Genomic DNA, 17983 nt, shown 5'->3' with positions numbered 1-17983 from the left:
TTTGCATGTCGGCGGGTGCGAGGGAGAGTCGAGGGGTGGAGGGCGGTATTCTGGGCCCTGCGCGCTCCGCTCTCTGTGCCTCCCGGTCTACGCCCAGGCTGGGGCAGACCAGGCTGGCTTGTGAACTTGGGGGTTTCCCCTTTCGCTCCCATTCGTGTTGTGGTCGTGAATTCATCCAGGGTCCAGAATGACGATCCGACACCAAGGCCAGCAGTACAGGCCGAGGATGGCATTTCTCCAAAAGGTACCCTGGGAATCCCCATCTGGACCCTGGCAAGTGGGCGGGGACCCAGTATGTGGAGTGTCCAAGGGAAGATTGGGCAGGGGCAGAGGGCGTCCATCTAGGTCGATCCGCGCTGCCCAATTTTACTAAATGACTTCTATGTGGCTCTATGTGTTGTATTTAAAAACCATAATGATTGGGTTTTCGCGTAAACTGTAGTGGAGAATTCGAAGGCAGCCGTGATGGTCTGCTGCAGGCCAAAAACAACCTGTTACTCAGGAGAGTGCTTGAAGCTGCGCGGTGATTTGAGACAGCCTATATTGTTACAAGGAATCGGCTATTAAATGAACATTTCCCCCAATACTAAACAGCAGGATTTTTAAGTGTGTGTATGCCTGTGTGTATAAAAAGACCAGGAAAATGTGATTTGTGGGATCAAGAGCCTCCCCTGATCCCAGGATGGCAATCTGTGTGTTTTCTGTATAGTTAGAACCGTTTCTTGTCGATGGCTAATGGCCAGAACAGGGTGTCCGTTCCCGATGGACATGTGGGAGGTGGAATGTACCTATGGGGTGACGTGTTTGGGGACAAAGTGGTTCATTTAGTTCTGGGCTTTTAAGTTAGACAGTGTGGGAAGAGACACTCACAGGATTAAGTCCCAGGTCACTTGTCTGCCCTACCTCTGGCTCATGCCACTTTTCATAGGATTATCCTGTTGAGGGAATTAGCCCGATGGATGTTCTGTGACAAGCTGGGCCCTCCCTGCCTTGAGCCTCTGGAGCTTAGCAACTGGGTGCAGTTGGTGACTAAGTATCCTAATCTACAAGATGTTAAAAGCTGGACAGACCTGGGCACACCAGGACATTCGGCACACCTGGTCATCTCCCCGAGAAGCCAGATAGAAGAGATGTAAGGGCCATGCCGTAAACAGAAGGGAACACTGTCTCACTCAGGAGAGTAGACAGTGCAGCTCCCAGCTCCTGAAAGGACAAGAGGCTGCCCAAGTCTGGTGGTCCAAAGTCGAACGTCATTTTCAGATCGTGTCTAGGCTGGTCTTCTCCTGCCGTGCAGGACGGCCCTGGCTTGGAGCTTAGAGCACCTATCTGTAGCACTCGTGTGTTTATCACTCCCATGCATCCTTTCCCTTGGCCTTCTGAGTGGTGTCTTGCTCTCCAGCATCCTCCCCCCACACCCCCGGCATGCTGTACCTCCACACAATCTTCCTCAGCTCCTCCTCAGACCCTCTCACTTCCTCCCCAGCCTGTCCTCTGATTCTCTCCATCCTAACCTTCCCCCCTCACCTCCACCCCAGCCTCCCCTTCTACACCCTGTCCAGTCCCATCTAGCCCATCTCCCCTTTACTCCCAGCCAAACCTCTTCTTCTACACAGCCTCTGCATTCACCCTACTTCATGGTCCTCACTGCCTCTCCCCTCCTCCCTGACACCCTTCATACACATTGGTTTTCTTTCCCACACTGAGTGAGTTCTCATATAGGATGTTCCCCCCACCCCTGGCCCCATTGGCTTCCTAGATGCACAGGACACTGTCCACCCTTTGCAGCCTGGTTGCTCGGGGCCCAGTTTCCACCATCTCCCTGGCTCTTCCTCTTACTCAACTCCCACTCCTGCCCTCCAAGGAGAAGAACAAAGCAGGCCAGCCACCCTAAGCTGTCACTCAGAATGTCCTCATTTCTCTAGGACCCCATGCTTTTACAGAAAGATCCTTTCCCCCCTCTGCCAAACTCCCGCTCCTCTGTGAAGCAGGGTCCTTCTGACTCCATGGGGAGAGCAACTTCCCTCTCTGGATCTACAGACTGTGTCCTCCTCACCCACAGTATTGTTCTCCTAGCTGCTTTGTCCTGGTAAGGATCCTGTCTGCTTCCCATCTGTGCCCACTGGGGTCTTGAGTTGGATCACAGAACCCCGTAGGTCAGAGGACAGAACAGAGGTCTACAGAACCTCAGGAGCCTATGGTAGAAAGTCCTCAGCAGTTATCCACCTGAGTTAGTAACCAGGCTTTCAGAAAAAAGGCCGGGACCAGCAGAATGCGGACCCAGGTGAGGTACTATTCTCCACTCCATCAGTGTCCAAGGTGGGCAGGGCTTTGCGTGCATTGTCTTGTTTTGTCAGACAGTTGCCATTGTCCTTTACAGAGAAGGATACTGAGGCTCAGAGAGGTTAAGTGACTTGCCAGGCACACAAGCATAGGTGGAACCTGGAAACAATACAGGCACGGCAAGTGTGATACAATGATCAGAGTCTTCTTCTGGTGTGGGATAGGGGAGGGGGCCTGCATAACCAGGGGACATGGGTCTGAGAACTGAAGGATAAATGGGGGAGTCTAGGCAGAGAGAGAGAGAGAGAGAGAGAGAGAGAGAGAGAGAGAGAGAGAGAGAGAAAGAAGAAGAAGAAGGAGGAGGAGGAGGAGGAGGAAGAGGAGGAGGAGAAGGAGGAGGAGAAGGAGGAGGAGGAGAAAGAGGAGGGAGGAGAAGGAGGGAGAGAGACAGACAGACAGACAGAGACATAGAGAGACACAGAGAGGAAGGAGGGGGAAGAAGAAGGAGAGAGGGAGAGAGACAGACAAACACACAGAGATAGACAGGGAGACAGAGAAAGGAAGAAGGAGGGAAGGAGAGAGAGACAGAGACAAACACACAGAGATAGAGAGACAGAGAGAGACAGAGGAGGGAAGGGGGGGGAGGGACAGATAGATGAGACTGCAGGAAGAGAGGACAACATGCACCAAGGTATGGAAGTGCAAAGACACAGGGGATCTGGTGAGTCTGAGGGTCTGTTGGCCCTTCGTAGACATATTTTAAAGCACAAGAAACAGGCAGAAAGGTAGAGGGAGCAGGGGAGACAATAATGAGCCCGATAATAATGAGCCCCCAGAATGCCTTGAAGGCAGTTTGATCCCCTACCCACCCTAGGGAATCATTGCAAAGTTTGGAACAGACAAATGATGTGCCTGACTGTAAGCTAAGATGACCACTGTGGTGAGACAGATGGATAATAAGCTATCTTCATTTCCCCCGAGTCCAGCAAGTCAATGTAAGGGTCTCCTGTACCTGCCCCATTACTCCAGACACCCTGGAAATGGAGGCTCTTCTCAAAGGCGGGAGACCGATGCTGCTCAGTAGGGCCTTGTCTCCTGTGAGTCAAAGTGTTTCCATCACAGACCTCCACCTCAAGCTCAGTGCAATTTGGGGAGGAATGGGTTTGTTTTATCTTATACTTCTAGGTAGCAGTTTATCACTGAGGGAAGTCAGGGCCCAAACCCGGAGGCAGGAAGTGAAGCAGAGGCTACAGAGGAACACTGCTTACTGAATTGTTCCCCAGTGCTTGCTCAGCCTGATGTCTGATAGCATCCAGGACTGCTAGCTCAGTGGTGCCACTGCCTACAGTAAGCTGGGCCTTCCCATATTAATCCTCAATCAAGAAAATGCCCCATAGGCTGGCTTACAGGCTAATCCTATTGAGGCATTTTCTTTATTAAGATTCCTTCTTCTACTGAGTTCAAGGCCAGCATTCACTCTACAGAGTGAATTCCAGGACAGCCAGGGCTACACAGAGAAACCCTGTCTCGAAAAACCAAAACTAACTAACTAATAATAATAATAATAATAATAATAATAATAATAATAATAATAAAAAGATTCCTTCTTCTAAAATGACCCTCGCTTGTATCAAGCTGACATGAAAACTAGCTGTTACAGCTACATAGTGAGTGTGAGATCGATCTTGGCTCAAGAAGACAAGTGTGACCGAAAGGTAGCGATCCACCTGCCGGGGCTTTACTATAGAATTAGCTGGTGACACATGACAAACTGAGGAGCATCTGGCCCCATAGACCCTTACTCTGGTGCTGGTCCACATATCTCAATGGTAACATGGTCACTATCCTGGCCATTTTAGCTTCAGTGCCCCGGGGATTTCTTGATGTCATCGGAAGGAGCCCTCTTTTAGGTGACTTGACTTTTCTGTGTCGCTTATGGTATCTCCCTTCTGCTTAGATAGCCATTGAGAAGCAGCGGTGTTAAGGAGATTTGGTGCAGAGGGAGAGAATTGCTCTCCCATATCATCCTTTTTATTAGGTATACAAAATGCAGTGCTGGGGTGCCAGGTGCCAGGCGCACCAAGGAGCTTGGAGTCCAGTGGGTAATGCATACTGGGTAAACCGTGAGAAACACGGTATGTGGTTGTGGGGCATTGTTGGAGGATGTGCCCAGTGCGGGAGAAGTATGCTGTGTATGCTGTGCTCGGGATCGGAGGAGTAAGGTTGCTCAAGGAGGCTTGTAACTGAGTTATGAAAAATCATTGATGTTTTTCCAGGAGGAGGGGAAGATGGGCAACATCTTAGGCTGATATAAAATACATACATGTAGGAGAGCCTGTCAATATGGAAGACTCCATGAGTCTGGATCAGGAGGCAGAGAGGGGGCGGGAGGGGTTGTAGAGGTGGGTGGATGTGAAGGCCAGAGGTAAGAAAGGCTGACGGTGGAAAGCCTCGGGTGATGCGGTGAAGATCTGACGCTTTCTGCATTTGATGAGCTGCCGTTTGATGTTTTTTAAAACCAGGGATGAATGCTGTGGGTTAGTTTACATGCTACAGGGGTGGTTCTGATGAGACCACGAGAGCTTCTTGATACTGGCTGCTTCTTGGAAATTGCTGATACCAAGCCAGGGTTTGATGTATCCCAGGCTGGCCTAAAAGTTCCTGTGCAGTGGAGAATGACTGGGAGCTTCTGAGCCTCTTACCTCTACTTCCCAAGTGCTGATACTGAAGATGTGTGCACCATACCCAGTTAATGTGGTGTTGGGAATTAGGGCCGGGGCTTCATGCATGACAGGCAGGTGCCCTACCACTTAAGCTACAATCCACTCAAGAGTTAGTCTTTCTAGAAGAACTTGTTAGGTGGTTTGAATATATATTTGAAACAATAGCCTCTGGAGACACTGGGCAACAATTGTATATATTATAGGTACCCGACAGGGAATCTTACTGGCAATGGAATACTAATTAATAATCTACCTCGCATCCGGAAGATCCCCAACGAATAGTGTCCACACTCAAAATGTCCACAGGGCATTCTTCCTTAATTTAAGGGGTAGTATGGTCATGGCGAGCGGATGCTAAACTCATCACTTAGGAGGATGAGTTGGAAGAGCACACTGACCTCTGTGGACCAACCAAGGCAGAGACTGTAGTCCAGAGTGGGTCGGAGGACTTCCCAATGGATAAGATTTAGTGGACAGGTATGAGATGTGCAAGACACAAAAGCTACAATCCTTAGCTGGGGATGCCTACAGTGCCTTGCTGAGCTAAGAATAGAGTTGAGAGAGCAGATTTTGGGGCAAGGCCACCACGTAGTGGCCAGGCACAGAGTCTGGTATGTCTTTAATCCATTGAGTTGAGCTGACCATGGCTTATTTGCAAGGTCACAAGTGCCTCCATTAGAAAAACAACCATGTGGTTTTGGGTCACTTGCCCCATTTCGATATAGGAAATCACTAATTATGATTGTCCTCTTGGGAGCCTTCCCCAGTGTTAAGGAAAATTCCAGCCCCTGAGATCTTCCACTATGAGTGACAGCTCCTTAATTTGGGGAGCAGCGTGGGTGTGGTAGGTGGGATGTCGGAGCCATCAAAGCCATCTCTTCTGATCCCTTAGAGACTGTGGGTCCTTAGCTCACCCAGAGTCAAGTTTCAGCCTGGAGCATGAGCATCTAGGAGGCCAACACGGGGTCATCCAAGGGCCAGCAGGGCCTGGTTTTATGGCATTTTTGTGTTGCCTGGGAAACTGGCTGATTTTTTTTTTTCTTGAGAGGAACTGAATGCTGGTCTTCCTGGGAGCAGAGTGGGCATGGTTGTAGCTATCCTTTATCCAGGGTTGATGGGTAATGTGAAAGTTTACAGCAGAAGTCCCAGGCAGGCTGAGAGGTCTTAATAACAAAAAAACACACTTTCTCATAGTCCCTGAGATGGAAATCTGAGTTCAGCCCTTGGCAGGGATGGGTTTCTGAGAAGCCTCATGCCTTGGTTTGTAGATAGCTGTTCTCTGTCCTCACATTATCATCTCAACTAGGGTCTAATCCTCTTCTTATAATGATGCCATGCATGTGTGTGTGTGAGTGTGTGTGAGTGTGTGTGTGTGTGTGTGTGTGTGTGTGAGTGTGTGTGAGTGTGTGTGAGTGTGTGGATAGGGTGGTGTCCCTGGGAATTGAACTCAAGGTTTTATGAATGCTAGGTCATGCTCTACCACTGGCTCTTGGTTTGTTTTTTCCATTAAAAATACTCGTTTTTAAAAAAAATCTCACTTTTTTAGTTTATTTGTGGATGTGCACTTACCCCGCCACACATGTGTGGAAGTTGAAGGACAGCTTTTGGGAGCCAGTTCTCTCTTTCTACCATGTGGCTCCCAGAGCGTAAACCTGGGCTGCAAGCACCTTTACTCACTGAGTCTTCTTGCCAGACCAGCTCTTGGTTTTTTAATACGGGGTGCTTGCTGTGTAATTCAGGCTAGTGTTGACTGTTTGAGTCTCTGGCCTCTGCCCATCAAGCAATGGGTAGGATTGCATGCGTGTCCCAGCCCATGCCCACTCCTGCACCTGGCTCTTACCTTTTCAAGACCCCGCTGCTTCACAAAAACACCCGTCTTCAGAGATACTGAGGCTGCTATATGAATCTGGGGAACAGTTTTCAGACTATAAGAGTCTCTCAGAGATGGCGCCATGAGCTTAGAATCCCATCAGTTTTAAGTGACTGGGGAGACCCCCTCAGAGGGATTTATGGGGGGAAAAGCCTGAGAAAAATTGATAGGAATCCCAGTGTGCTAACTCCCTCACGATGTTCCCCGAGGTGAGAGTGATGAACCCCCATCCCACATGCTTCTCCTTTTTGTGAAGGCTGACACACCTGTTAGAAAGAAATCTGACTCCCTCATTGTAATTTTTAAAATAACTCTCATTATTCCTCCTCTGAAGGTTATTTTCAAATTCTTAATAACTAGTTTTTTTTTTTTTTATTTAATTGCAAAGACAAGGAATTAAATCTGCTGACTTTCTCTTGGGGAAACTCAGGGTTTCTAACTTTTAAGGTGGGATCCGGTCTCTTCTCCAATATATGGGCCCTCATTTGCATGAAACAACTTTGTTTCATCGAACAAAAACAAATTTGAGGGTAGAGAAGATAACCCAGTAAAATGTCCAGAGCCCATGTATATTGGGAAAAAAAAATCCATGTGTGGTGGTGCACATTTGTAATCCCTGTGTAGGGGAGGCACAGACAGGCGGAACCCACAGACGCTGTACTCAACCAGCTTGCTGAATGAGGGACCCTCAAAAGCAAGGCGGTGGCCTGAGGGACAAGAGCCAAGGTTGTCCTCCAGCGTCCACAGGTGCGCGTGCGCGCATATACGTATAGTACATGTACACACACACACACACACACACACACACTTTAAGTGAATTTATCCTTTCAGTTCAGCAGCTAACATGAGAAAAAGATGTCTTGGCTTTAACTTCAGAAAGGCAGGTTACTTCTTTACTCTATGTCTCCGAGACTCACAGCTAAGAACTCTTGGAAAGTTAGCACAATAAGAGTGTTGGGTCCGAGGTGAGGGTCCCCTCCCGATACTCACTCCTTCCTGTCCACATAGCATCTTTGGTCCCTTGGCCAGCTCCCTGGCTGCAGCGGTCACCCAACTCCATCTCCAGCCTCTACTGGGGTCTCTGCTCCTTGACCCCATGGGTGACCTCTGACCTGAGACATTTTTAAGCTCTTATCTCACAGAAGGCCCAAAATACTGAAGCTGTAGGTGTGTGCGAATGTGTGTCCGTGTGTACTTGCAAATGTGTTTGTATATACGCATATATGTATGGAGACCAGAAGTCAAGCTTGGGTGCTATTCCTCAGAAACCATCCACCTTGTGTTTGAGACAAGCCTTTCACTAGGACTTGGGGTTCACCAACTAGAATAGGTCAGGGATCTTCCGATCCAGCTCTGGGATTACATGGATTATGCCCGGAGTTTTCCATGAGTGGTGGTAGTGGGCATTGACCTTGGGTCCTCTGTGTGGTTTTGTGGTTAGCACTTTATGGGCTGAGCCACATGCCCAGACCCTGAAACGCAGCAATTTCCGTTCCTGGTGGAACTGTGCACTGGGAAAGGTTCTTCGCAGACAGACATGAATAGTCGATGGTGAGTTCCTGATGGAACTGTGCAATGGGAAAGGTTCTTCGCAGACAGACATGAATAGTCGATGGTGAGTTCCTGATGGAACTGTGCAATGGGAAAGGTTCTTCGCAGACAGACATGAATAGTCGATGGTGAGTTCCTGGAGCTGCTGGGTCTCAGCTTCAGGCTGACCTTTGGCCTGTGTGTGGGAGTGGCCTGGGCCACACACCTCATCCCAGCCTGGATCCTGAGATGGTGGCTTAGCTGCAAATGCTAGTTTTGTAACAAAGATGAATACTACCCAGTACCTCTCGGTGCTGAACGAGGACAGCGCCCACACGCTTGAGAAGGTGGGAGCCCTCCAGCTTTAAGGCAAGGTGGCTGTGTGGGAGGGAGGCAGCAGGTAGAACTTTCAGTTGAGTTTCCCTGAATGGTCTTTAACCTCTAACCGCAACTGGGTCAGCCTCTCTCTTTTAATTTTAATTTTATTTTATTGTGCTAAGACTTAACATGAGATCTAACTTAGAGTTTTAAATGTATGGCCCAGCATTATCAACCGAAACAAAACCAAACCAAACAAAAAGAAACCCAACACCCCCACCCCCAAAATCAACCCAATATTGTACAGCATGTTTCTAGGAAATCCCATTAGCTGAAATTTTAAACCTCTCAATTAGCAAATTCCCCCTTTTTCCTCTTAGCCCGCTCCCCCCAAATCCGGCAACCAGCATTCTTTAAGCTGATTTTGCCTTGAAACAGCCTTTTGTATGAGCACTCTGTCTACTTCTGTGTCTGAATTATTCCTCTCCCAAAGTGAATTTTGTCTGCATTGCTCATCTGTATCTTTGAATATTGCAGACTTGTCTTCTTCTGGCGTGTGTGCGCGTGTGCGTGTGCGCGCGTGTGCGCGTGTGTGCACGCGTGTGTGTGCATGTGTGTGCGTGTGTGCGCGCGTGTGCATGTGTGCGTGCGTGCGTGTGCATGTGTGCGTGCGTGTGTGCGTGCGTGTGCGTACGTGTGCATGTGTGCGTGCGTGTGCGTGTGTGCATGCGTGTGCGTGTGTGCGCGCGTGTGCGCGCGTGTGCATGTGTGCGTGCGTGCGTGCGCGCGCGCGTGCGTGTGTGTATGTGTGTGTAAAACATTACTTATCTCTTCACTGTTTCCGGCCACACACATTCTCCCCCAATCTTGGCCATTGTGAACAATGGCGAGGCTAACTTGTGAATGCAGATCCTTCCCAAGGTCCCGATTTCAGCTTCTTAACCTGAACACCTGGGGGTGGGATGGCTGGATCACACGGGGCATCCTTAAAGTTCAGTTTTAACTTCTCTGAACAATGTCTCTTTCACTGTCTATTGTGTGCGTCAGAGTTCCAGTGTCCGTCTCCCTACTTCCTGTGTAGAGAGAGGCTCGGCACTCTTCCACACCATCCCCCTGTGGGAGTACAGTCCAGCTCTCACGACCAAGGGCAATTCTGCCCGCCCTCCTCACAGTTTTGAGGATTATTTTACTCACCTTCCTCTTCTGGCTTCTAATACCCCAAGCATTGGCCTTATTTATTCTTCAGTGTGTAATTTTGGTCTCGTAAGTGCTATGGTGTATCTTAATGCTTCCATGCTTAATCTCACGTTTAATCTTCACAGCCTCCCCGTGATGATTCCGTGATGATTCGGGCCTTAAGCTCTTGTTTATGGAGATTCGAATGAATCAATAAAATGTTCAGCTTCAGCTCTTTGTTTCTTTGTTTGTACTCTGGGTGTAGAGCTAAGGGCTCCGTGCATGCTACCTGTGTGTTCTTCCACTGAGCTATGCCACCTGCCCCCAGATCTCACAATTTAAGATTTCTCAAGTCTATATTGGAGCAGAATTTTGGACTGAGCTCTCTTGGCAGCCAGATTCCTTGTTTTTTATGTTAGCTAACTAATTTTCATACCACTCTCTGAGGACTGGGGTGTATCTGTGAGGACTGGGGGTGTATCTTTCAATCTTTTGTATCTTCCCAGTGCTCAATAAGTACCTGAATTTGTTTCAGTGATGGGGGTTGGGTTTTCACCCACAGATGTCTAAACCGATCAGTTGCTGAGTTGCACAGAGGCATTAATTACATGCATGCTACTAATATAAACGGATGCAAGCATGGCAGCTCATGATCTAATCAAAACAATCTAAAAACCTGAAACCAAACACTTCAGAATCGGAAGCCTGCCGAGTATCTACCTGATACACAATCAAAAAAGTCCACACACACACACACACACACACACACACACACACACACCCTATTTCATGTGAAAAATAATTTAAAAGCAGTAGATACAACAAAAATGAATTTCGTGTTTAGACATAACAGGTTTCTTTCCCTCAGACATACCATGTATGTCCCGAGATCTGGAATCCAAAACACTTCTGGTATCATACATTTTGAATAGGGTATATTCAGCCTATATGTCTTTAACGTATAGTACATGTACACACACACATACACATACATACACACCCCTTTCCCGATAAAGCTTAATTAGATATCAAGCTTCTATCAAACCATGTAAATTAGTGAGACACTTGATGCCATGGCCCCCATTTTAGAAAAAAGCTCAAATGGGCATCCCCAAGTTCTTCAGTTAAGAGAAAAAGGAGTCCCAGGAGCGGGGAGATGAGAATCTGGGGTTCATTTTGCTTCTGACCACAAGCATCTTCAAGGTGCAAAAGGCCTGCACAGTGTTGGAGGTGTTGTGATAGTATCAAGGTTGCTTGATATCGAGAAGAAGGTAGTATCTGGGGAGCTGCCTGCTTTGGGTGTTATTGAAGATGGGTATAGGTTAGTCGTGAGGGCATGTATGTCCAAGTGTGTGCAGCTCACAGACTTCAGGATAGAGCTGTGGGCGAGAGAAAGATAGAGGGGGTTCTTTGTTCTCATTTGTTGGTTCAGGTCCTGAACCTGGGGGTTTAGCTGCCGGTTAGCCTGGAGACATTGTATCTTCCATCTCATCTTCCTGTTTTCCACCTTCTGTGTGATTTGTAAGATTCACCCTGGGAGCTCTGCCTCCCTAGCCCTCTAAAGGGTTTGTGTTCACATGATCTTTTAGACTTGGTCTTCATTGGATCTTGCTACAGCATCTTCTCCTTATCAGCAGCTTCAATTCTCTCCATTGCTAACTTGGGACCAACCTCAGTCCAAACTTTATAAATGGAGAGTAGGAAAGAAGAGAGTGGGGGAGAGGGAGTGGAAGGCAAGACAGGATGTAGCTGGCTAGGACGTATCTCCAAGGACGCTACCCTCTCCAACTCCTTCCCACCCTCCCTCTAAGTTTACATCACTCCCAATAGTCTGTCAGAGTATGACCTCCTAGATGGATTAACCCACTGGTAAGAATCCTTATGATCCAGTTGTTTCCTCAAAGCCCTACTGCTATTCAGACTTGGGGAGCAAGCCTTCAACACAATCATTTTTGGAGGGACTTTTCAGGTCCAAACCAGATGCAAGTCAGAATACTTCCTGTGCATCATATTAAGGTTTATCACTGTGATGTATGTTTAGGATAAATTAACATATCCTGAATGCAGTCCTATTTGTGGCTTTAACATCTGCTGGGATCTTGCAATATCATCCCAGAGGATAGAGAGATGACTGCAACTGTGCAATCTTAGGCTCATGACGTACCACTTTGGTTTCCCAGCATTCCCTAGGGATATACCTTCTTGTTAAACAGTGATGACCTCTGGAAGTGTTGATGGTCAAGTGAGGGACTGTGGTAGTCTCCCTTTTAACAAGAACTTCCTGAGGAAGTGACATTTGAGACATAGGATCCCTAGACATGAGACTTAGGATCAACCATAAACACCAAATAGCAATAGAAACAATCTAGGTCATTTCTTTTGCACATAATAAATCATCTATTCTGCTTAAAACTATCTCACCTGTTTTATTTCCATTTAGTTTTTTTTCCAAGTAGAAATATTATTTTGCTGCTTTTGTTGTTACATGTTTTTGTTTTTGAGACAAAGTCCTACAATGTAACCCCTGGCTGGCCTGGAACTCACTTTGTAGAGCAGGTTGGTCTCAAACTTGTAGCCACCCTACTGCCTTCATCTTCCAAGTGCTAGGGTTGTTGTCATGTGTCACCATATTCTGTGGGAAATATTATTACGCTGGCTTTGAGAACTGTAAACATGTTATTTGTTACTTGTGTGCCTGTGTGCTTGGTGTGTGTGCTGCCGTGCACACACAGGCATCAGAGATGACTCTGCAGAGTTGGTCCTCTCCACCCACCTTTATGAGGGCTCTGAGGCTCAAAGCCAGGCCTCCACACGGGCACAGCAAGTGTCTTTCCTTGCTAAGCTGTTTTCCTGGGACAGGGTCTCACCATGCAGCTATGACTGACCTAGAACTTGAAGTGTTTCTTTAGCCTATTTCTCGGATGCAGGCATAAGTTTTAGGCATGTACTGCCATGCCCAGCAGAAGATGAAAGAGTCTTTTAAACAAACGTGAGGCTAAGGTGATCTCCCTGTGATGTCTTCTCTTGCTAAGCCTCCGGCTTCCTTGGACTGTTTGTCATTTTTCTTGGGCTTCCACACTCTCCTGGCTATCCGTTACCTTTTTGTCTCCTGACTCTTGCTTTTTAGGTATTTGGGGCAGTCATCTTCACACAGTGTGAGTCTCTCAGCAGCCCTCTGTAATCATGCCAAGGCAGAAGTGATGTGTTTCTCATGTCTTTCCCCATCTCTCTCCCTCTTTCTTCATGGCTCCTTCTTCTCTCTTCTCTCTACTTCCCATCTGTGCACTGGGGTTGAAGCCAAGACCTCCATCATACTAGGCAATGCTCTAAAACTGAACTACATTCCTGGTCATTTTGGGGGGATTTTTCTTTTTCTGGTAACTAACTGATCTGGTCAGCTAGGACCCAAACCTTGGCATCATTACCAGCCTCTTTCACTCAACTATCTGAACACTGCAAATGTGACCAGTTTTCACTTTATCAGAGTATCTGGAGCCCCATCTCCTTTCCATCTTCCTCACACTGCCTTTGTTTGCTTATTAACGTATGTGTCTAGTGCTTGCTTAGCACCATCTCTATATAAGACACTCCAGGCATTTGGAATACAGCAGGAAGCATCCATAGAGAAAGACCAGCCTCCAAGAGCTGAATTTGCAGGTGCGAAGGGGAGACAACCTAATAAACAATAGACTGAAGTAAATGGCTTTGTGTGTTAGATATTGAGTGCTATAGAAAAGCAGAGACACTGAAACTTATAGAGGAGAACGTGGGGAAAAGCCTTGAAGATATGGGCACAGGGGAAAAATTCCTGAACAGAACAGCAATGGCTTGTGCTGTAAGATCGAGAATTGACAAATGGGACCTAATGAAACTCCAAAGTTTCTGCAAGGCAAAAGACACCGTCAATAAGACAAAAAGACCACCAACAGATTGGGAAAGGATCTTTACCTATCCTAAATCAGATAGGGGACTAATATCCAACATATATAAAGAACTCAAGAAGGTGGACTTCAGAAAATCAAATAACCCCATTAAAAAAATGGGGCTCAGAACTGAACAAAGAATTTTCACCTGAGGAATACCGAATGGCAGAGAAACACCTGAAAAAATGTTCAACATCCTTAATCATCAGGGAAATGCAAATCAAAACAACCCTGAGATTCCACCTCACACCAGTCAGAATGGCTAAGATCAAAAATTCAGGTGACAGCAGATGCTGGCGTGGATGTGGAGAAAGAGGAACACTCCTCCATTGTTGGTGGGATTGCAGGCTTGTACAACCACTCTGGAAATCAGTCTGGCGGTTCCTCAGAAAATTGGACATAGTACTACCGGAGGATCCAGCAATACCTCTCCTGGGCATAGATCCAGAAGATGCCCCAACTGGTAAGAAGGACACATGCTCCACTATGTTCATAGCAGCCTTATTTATAATAGCCAGAAGCTGGAAAGAACCCAGATGCCCCTCAACAGAGGAATGGATACAGAAAATGTGGTACATCTACACAATGGAGTACTACTCAGCTATTAAAAAGAATGAATTTATGAAATTCCTAGCCAAATGGATGGACCTGGAGGGCATCATCCTGAGTGAGGTAACACATTCACAAAGGAACTCACACAATATGTACTCACTGATAAGTGGATATTAGCCCAAAACCTAGGATACCCAAGATATAAGATACAATTTCCTAAACACATGAAACTCAAGAAAAATGAAGACTGAAGTGTGGACACTATGCCCCTCCTTAGAAGTGGGAACAAAACACCCTTGGAAGGAGTTACAGAGACAAAGTTTGGAGCTGAGATGAAAGGATGGACCATGTAGAGACTGCCATATCCAGGGATCCACCCCATAATCAGCATCCAAACGCGGACACCATTGCATACACTAGCAAGATTTTATCGAAAGGACCCAGATATAGCTGTCTCTTGTGAGACTATGCCGGGGCCTAGCAAACACAGAAGTGGATGCTCACAGTCAGCTAATGGATGGATCACAGGGCTCCCAATGGAGGAGCTAGAGAAAGTAGCCAAGGAGCTAAAGGGATCTGCAACCCTATAGGTGGAACAACATTATGAACTAACCAGTACCCCGGAGCTCTTGACTCTAGCTGCATATGTATCAAAAGATGGCCTAGTCGGCCATCACTGGAAAGAGAGGCCCATTGGACACGCAAACTTTATATGCCCCAGTACAGGGGAACGCCAGGGCCAAAAAGGGGGAGTGGGTGGGTAGGGGAGTGGGGGTGGGTGGCTATGGGGGACTTTTGGTATAGCATTGGAAATGTAAATGAGCTAAATACCTAATAAAAAATTAAAAAAAAAAGAAAGAAAAGCAACCAGGGGTCGGGAGATCTGAGGGCGCTGAAGTTGCAGCTTTGAGTAGGAGGGTCAGGGTAGGCCACTTGGAATATTAGAGGAGAAGATGAGAAAAGGATCCAGGAACCTGTAGCTGGTCTTTGGTACTTTGTGGGGTCTTCTTTTAACCACCCTTTATTATCGCCATAGAGAGAGAGAGAGAGAGGGAGAGAGAGAGAGAGAGAGAGAGAGAGGGAGAGAGAGAGAGGGAGATCTCGAGTCTTAATTTCTTTCTTCTTATTTCTTCTTTGAGCATGATTACTAACAAACCACAACCAACTCTCACCCCCAGTGACCAGTAACCACCAAGCCTGCCTCTCCAGGCCCTAGCATTTATAGATTTCCTGAAAAGCTCCCAGAACTCCAAATGACACAATCGCAGAAACTATCTGCAACTGGCAAAACCATGCCTGTGCTAGAGCACCGGGCAAATCATAGTCAGCCACTTCGGACAGTGCAAAACAGCCCCACATCCTTATAACTGGGATTCTTATAATATCTCTCTCTCTTTCTCCCTCTCTCTCTCTCCCTCTCTCTCTTTTGCTCTCTCTCCATATATATATGTATACACACACACACACACACACACACACACACACACACACACACAAATTCCTATAATATTGCTCTGTCTGTCTCTGTCTCTCTGTTTCTATCTCTGTACCTCTCTCTCTCTCTCTCTGTGTGTATGTGTGTGTTTTAAAGAAATAAAAATTCCATAATTCTCACTACCAGACCCATTCTAGTTGATTCAGAGGCTCACCCGCTGTTATGCTGGGACAGCTTGAGGGTGTGGCCGCAGGGGAGGAAACCCCTTGATTTCCTTCCTCCATGGTTGCAGCAACTCTGAGTGGATCAGGGACCATTTCACCCTTTTTCTACCTTGGGAAACCTTTTTTTTTTTGCCTCCTTGACTTTGTGATGTGGAGACACACTGCTCTCCAGTAACAGCTGCTGTTCCAAAATCGAACTCAGGAGCGGCATGTGAAGACCGCTCCGACCTGGTCTCCACCTGCCATTCCCACTTCATCTCTTTCATTTCTCAAAGTCACGGGCACTGCCTCCCCACCGCCTCTGCTTGCAGTTTTCTCTCATTTTTCTGTCCATCAACATTTTTCTTGTTGAGGGCAGTCTTCTCTTGAGCCTCTGCACATTCCCCGGGTCAGAATCCATCTCTTTAGGGCCTCCCAGGCAGGGAGGCCTCTATCTGCAGAGCACAGGCTTGGCTCTGGTTATACTGTAGCTGCTTAGTGTCTATTTGGCTCCGGCACCAGCTTGGAAGCCTCTGGGTCCGCTTTGCATGTTGGGCTCTTGCTCGTGTTACGACAAGCTTCCGGGACGGTTTGATCCAGCAGGTTCTTCCTGTTCTGTCTTGCAGATCGAAGCCCTGGTGAAGGACATGCAGAACCCAGAGACGGGAGTCAGAATGCATAACCAGAGAGTCCTGGTCACCAGTGTCCCTCACGCCATGACAGGTGACGTGGCTTGTGTCTTGGTTGTGACTTGAAACAAAACCCAGACGGGGTCGGGCAAACTTGAGCACACATAATATCCCGATTGCTTTATTGTTGTTGTTGTTGTTATTATTATTATTTTGTTTGTTACTGTCAACTTGACTCAAGCTGGAGTTACCTAGAAATTAAGGAAATACCTCCATCAGATTGGCTGATGGCAAATCTATAGGGCATTTTCTTACTTAGTAATTGATGTGAGCAGGCTCAGCCCATGGAGGGGGACTGCTGGGTCCTGAGTTGTATAAGAAACCTAGCTGAGCAAGCCAGGAGGAGCAAGCTAGTGAGCTGTGTTCCTCTATGGCTTCCGCTGTAGTTCCTGCCTCCAGGTTCCTGTCTTGGCTTCACTCAGTGGACTATGACATAAGATATCAAATAAACCTCTGTCCTCCCTAAGCTGCTTTGGTTATGGAGTTTAATCATAGCAAGAGAAACCTAACCAAGACACAGCCCACTTGCCCACAGCCTGCCTGTGTTTGTAAGAGAAGTTTTATTTCTGTTACGTGTAATCTACGGCTGCTGTGTCATTCTGGCTACAGAGCTGAAATATATGGCTGTGCTCAGACAGAACTAAGTCTACAAAGCTAAAATATTTACTGCCGTTTGGCTGGAAAACAGGGCTTCTGTCTTTCTTCACCCTTCTAAGCCACACTCAAACCCTCCTGAGCTTTCCCTATGGGGCAGAATCCCTAGTCCCTCCTTGTGCGAGGGTTTAAGGGTACTACAGAGTATCACTTGGGGACATTAGTGTGTGTGTGTGGTGTTGGGTGTGAGCATAAGGGTGCGTTTTGCTTTCTCAGTTACCCATGCTTTGTGTCTCAGCGAGGCATGACAGCTTCTGGGACGCAGGGATTTGTGAGCCCACCCATGACCTCACTGCTTTTCCCTCTCCTCCCCCACCTGCACATGTAAAGGATCAAGCTTGGCTGTTGCTCCTTACACATTATCTACTTTGCTTTTTGAGACAGGGACCCTAACTTCCTTTGAGCTTGCCCACTTGTCTCCCCACCATGCCTGCGACCACACTTGGCTTTGAATGCAGAACAGTCAATCAATCAATCAATCAAACAAACAAACAGACCAAAACACCCAGGTCCCCAAGCTTGTGGGCAAAGCACTGTACCAACTGAGCAGCCCCCCACACTTGGGCTATGCATTTGTTCACACAAGGTGCCTTACGTTGCAGAGACGGGCTGTCTCCCATCTTTCTGATT

The 17983-nt window shown here is 47.3% G+C and overlaps 1 protein-coding gene across 2 annotated transcripts in view; it reads left to right on the top strand.

Moving 5' to 3' along the window:
• The window catches only part of Rgs9 (regulator of G-protein signaling 9), a 72834-nt gene continuing 54851 nt past the window's right edge, over positions 1–17983 (top strand). For both annotated transcript variants that reach the window (NM_011268.2, NM_001165934.1), the window contains exons 1-2: positions 1–244; positions 16637–16733. In NM_011268.2, coding sequence (NP_035398.2) covers positions 188–244; positions 16637–16733 — 154 coding nt within the window. In that variant the 5' untranslated portion in view covers positions 1–187. The remainder of the gene's footprint in view (positions 245–16636; positions 16734–17983) is intronic.

This window comes from Mus musculus, chromosome 11 (assembly GCF_000001635.26).
Source record: "Mus musculus strain C57BL/6J chromosome 11, GRCm38.p6 C57BL/6J".
Taxonomy (NCBI): Eukaryota; Metazoa; Chordata; class Mammalia; order Rodentia; family Muridae; genus Mus; species Mus musculus.
Note: the sequence above shows the minus strand (reverse complement) of the source record. Positions and strands in the feature narration are given on the sequence as shown.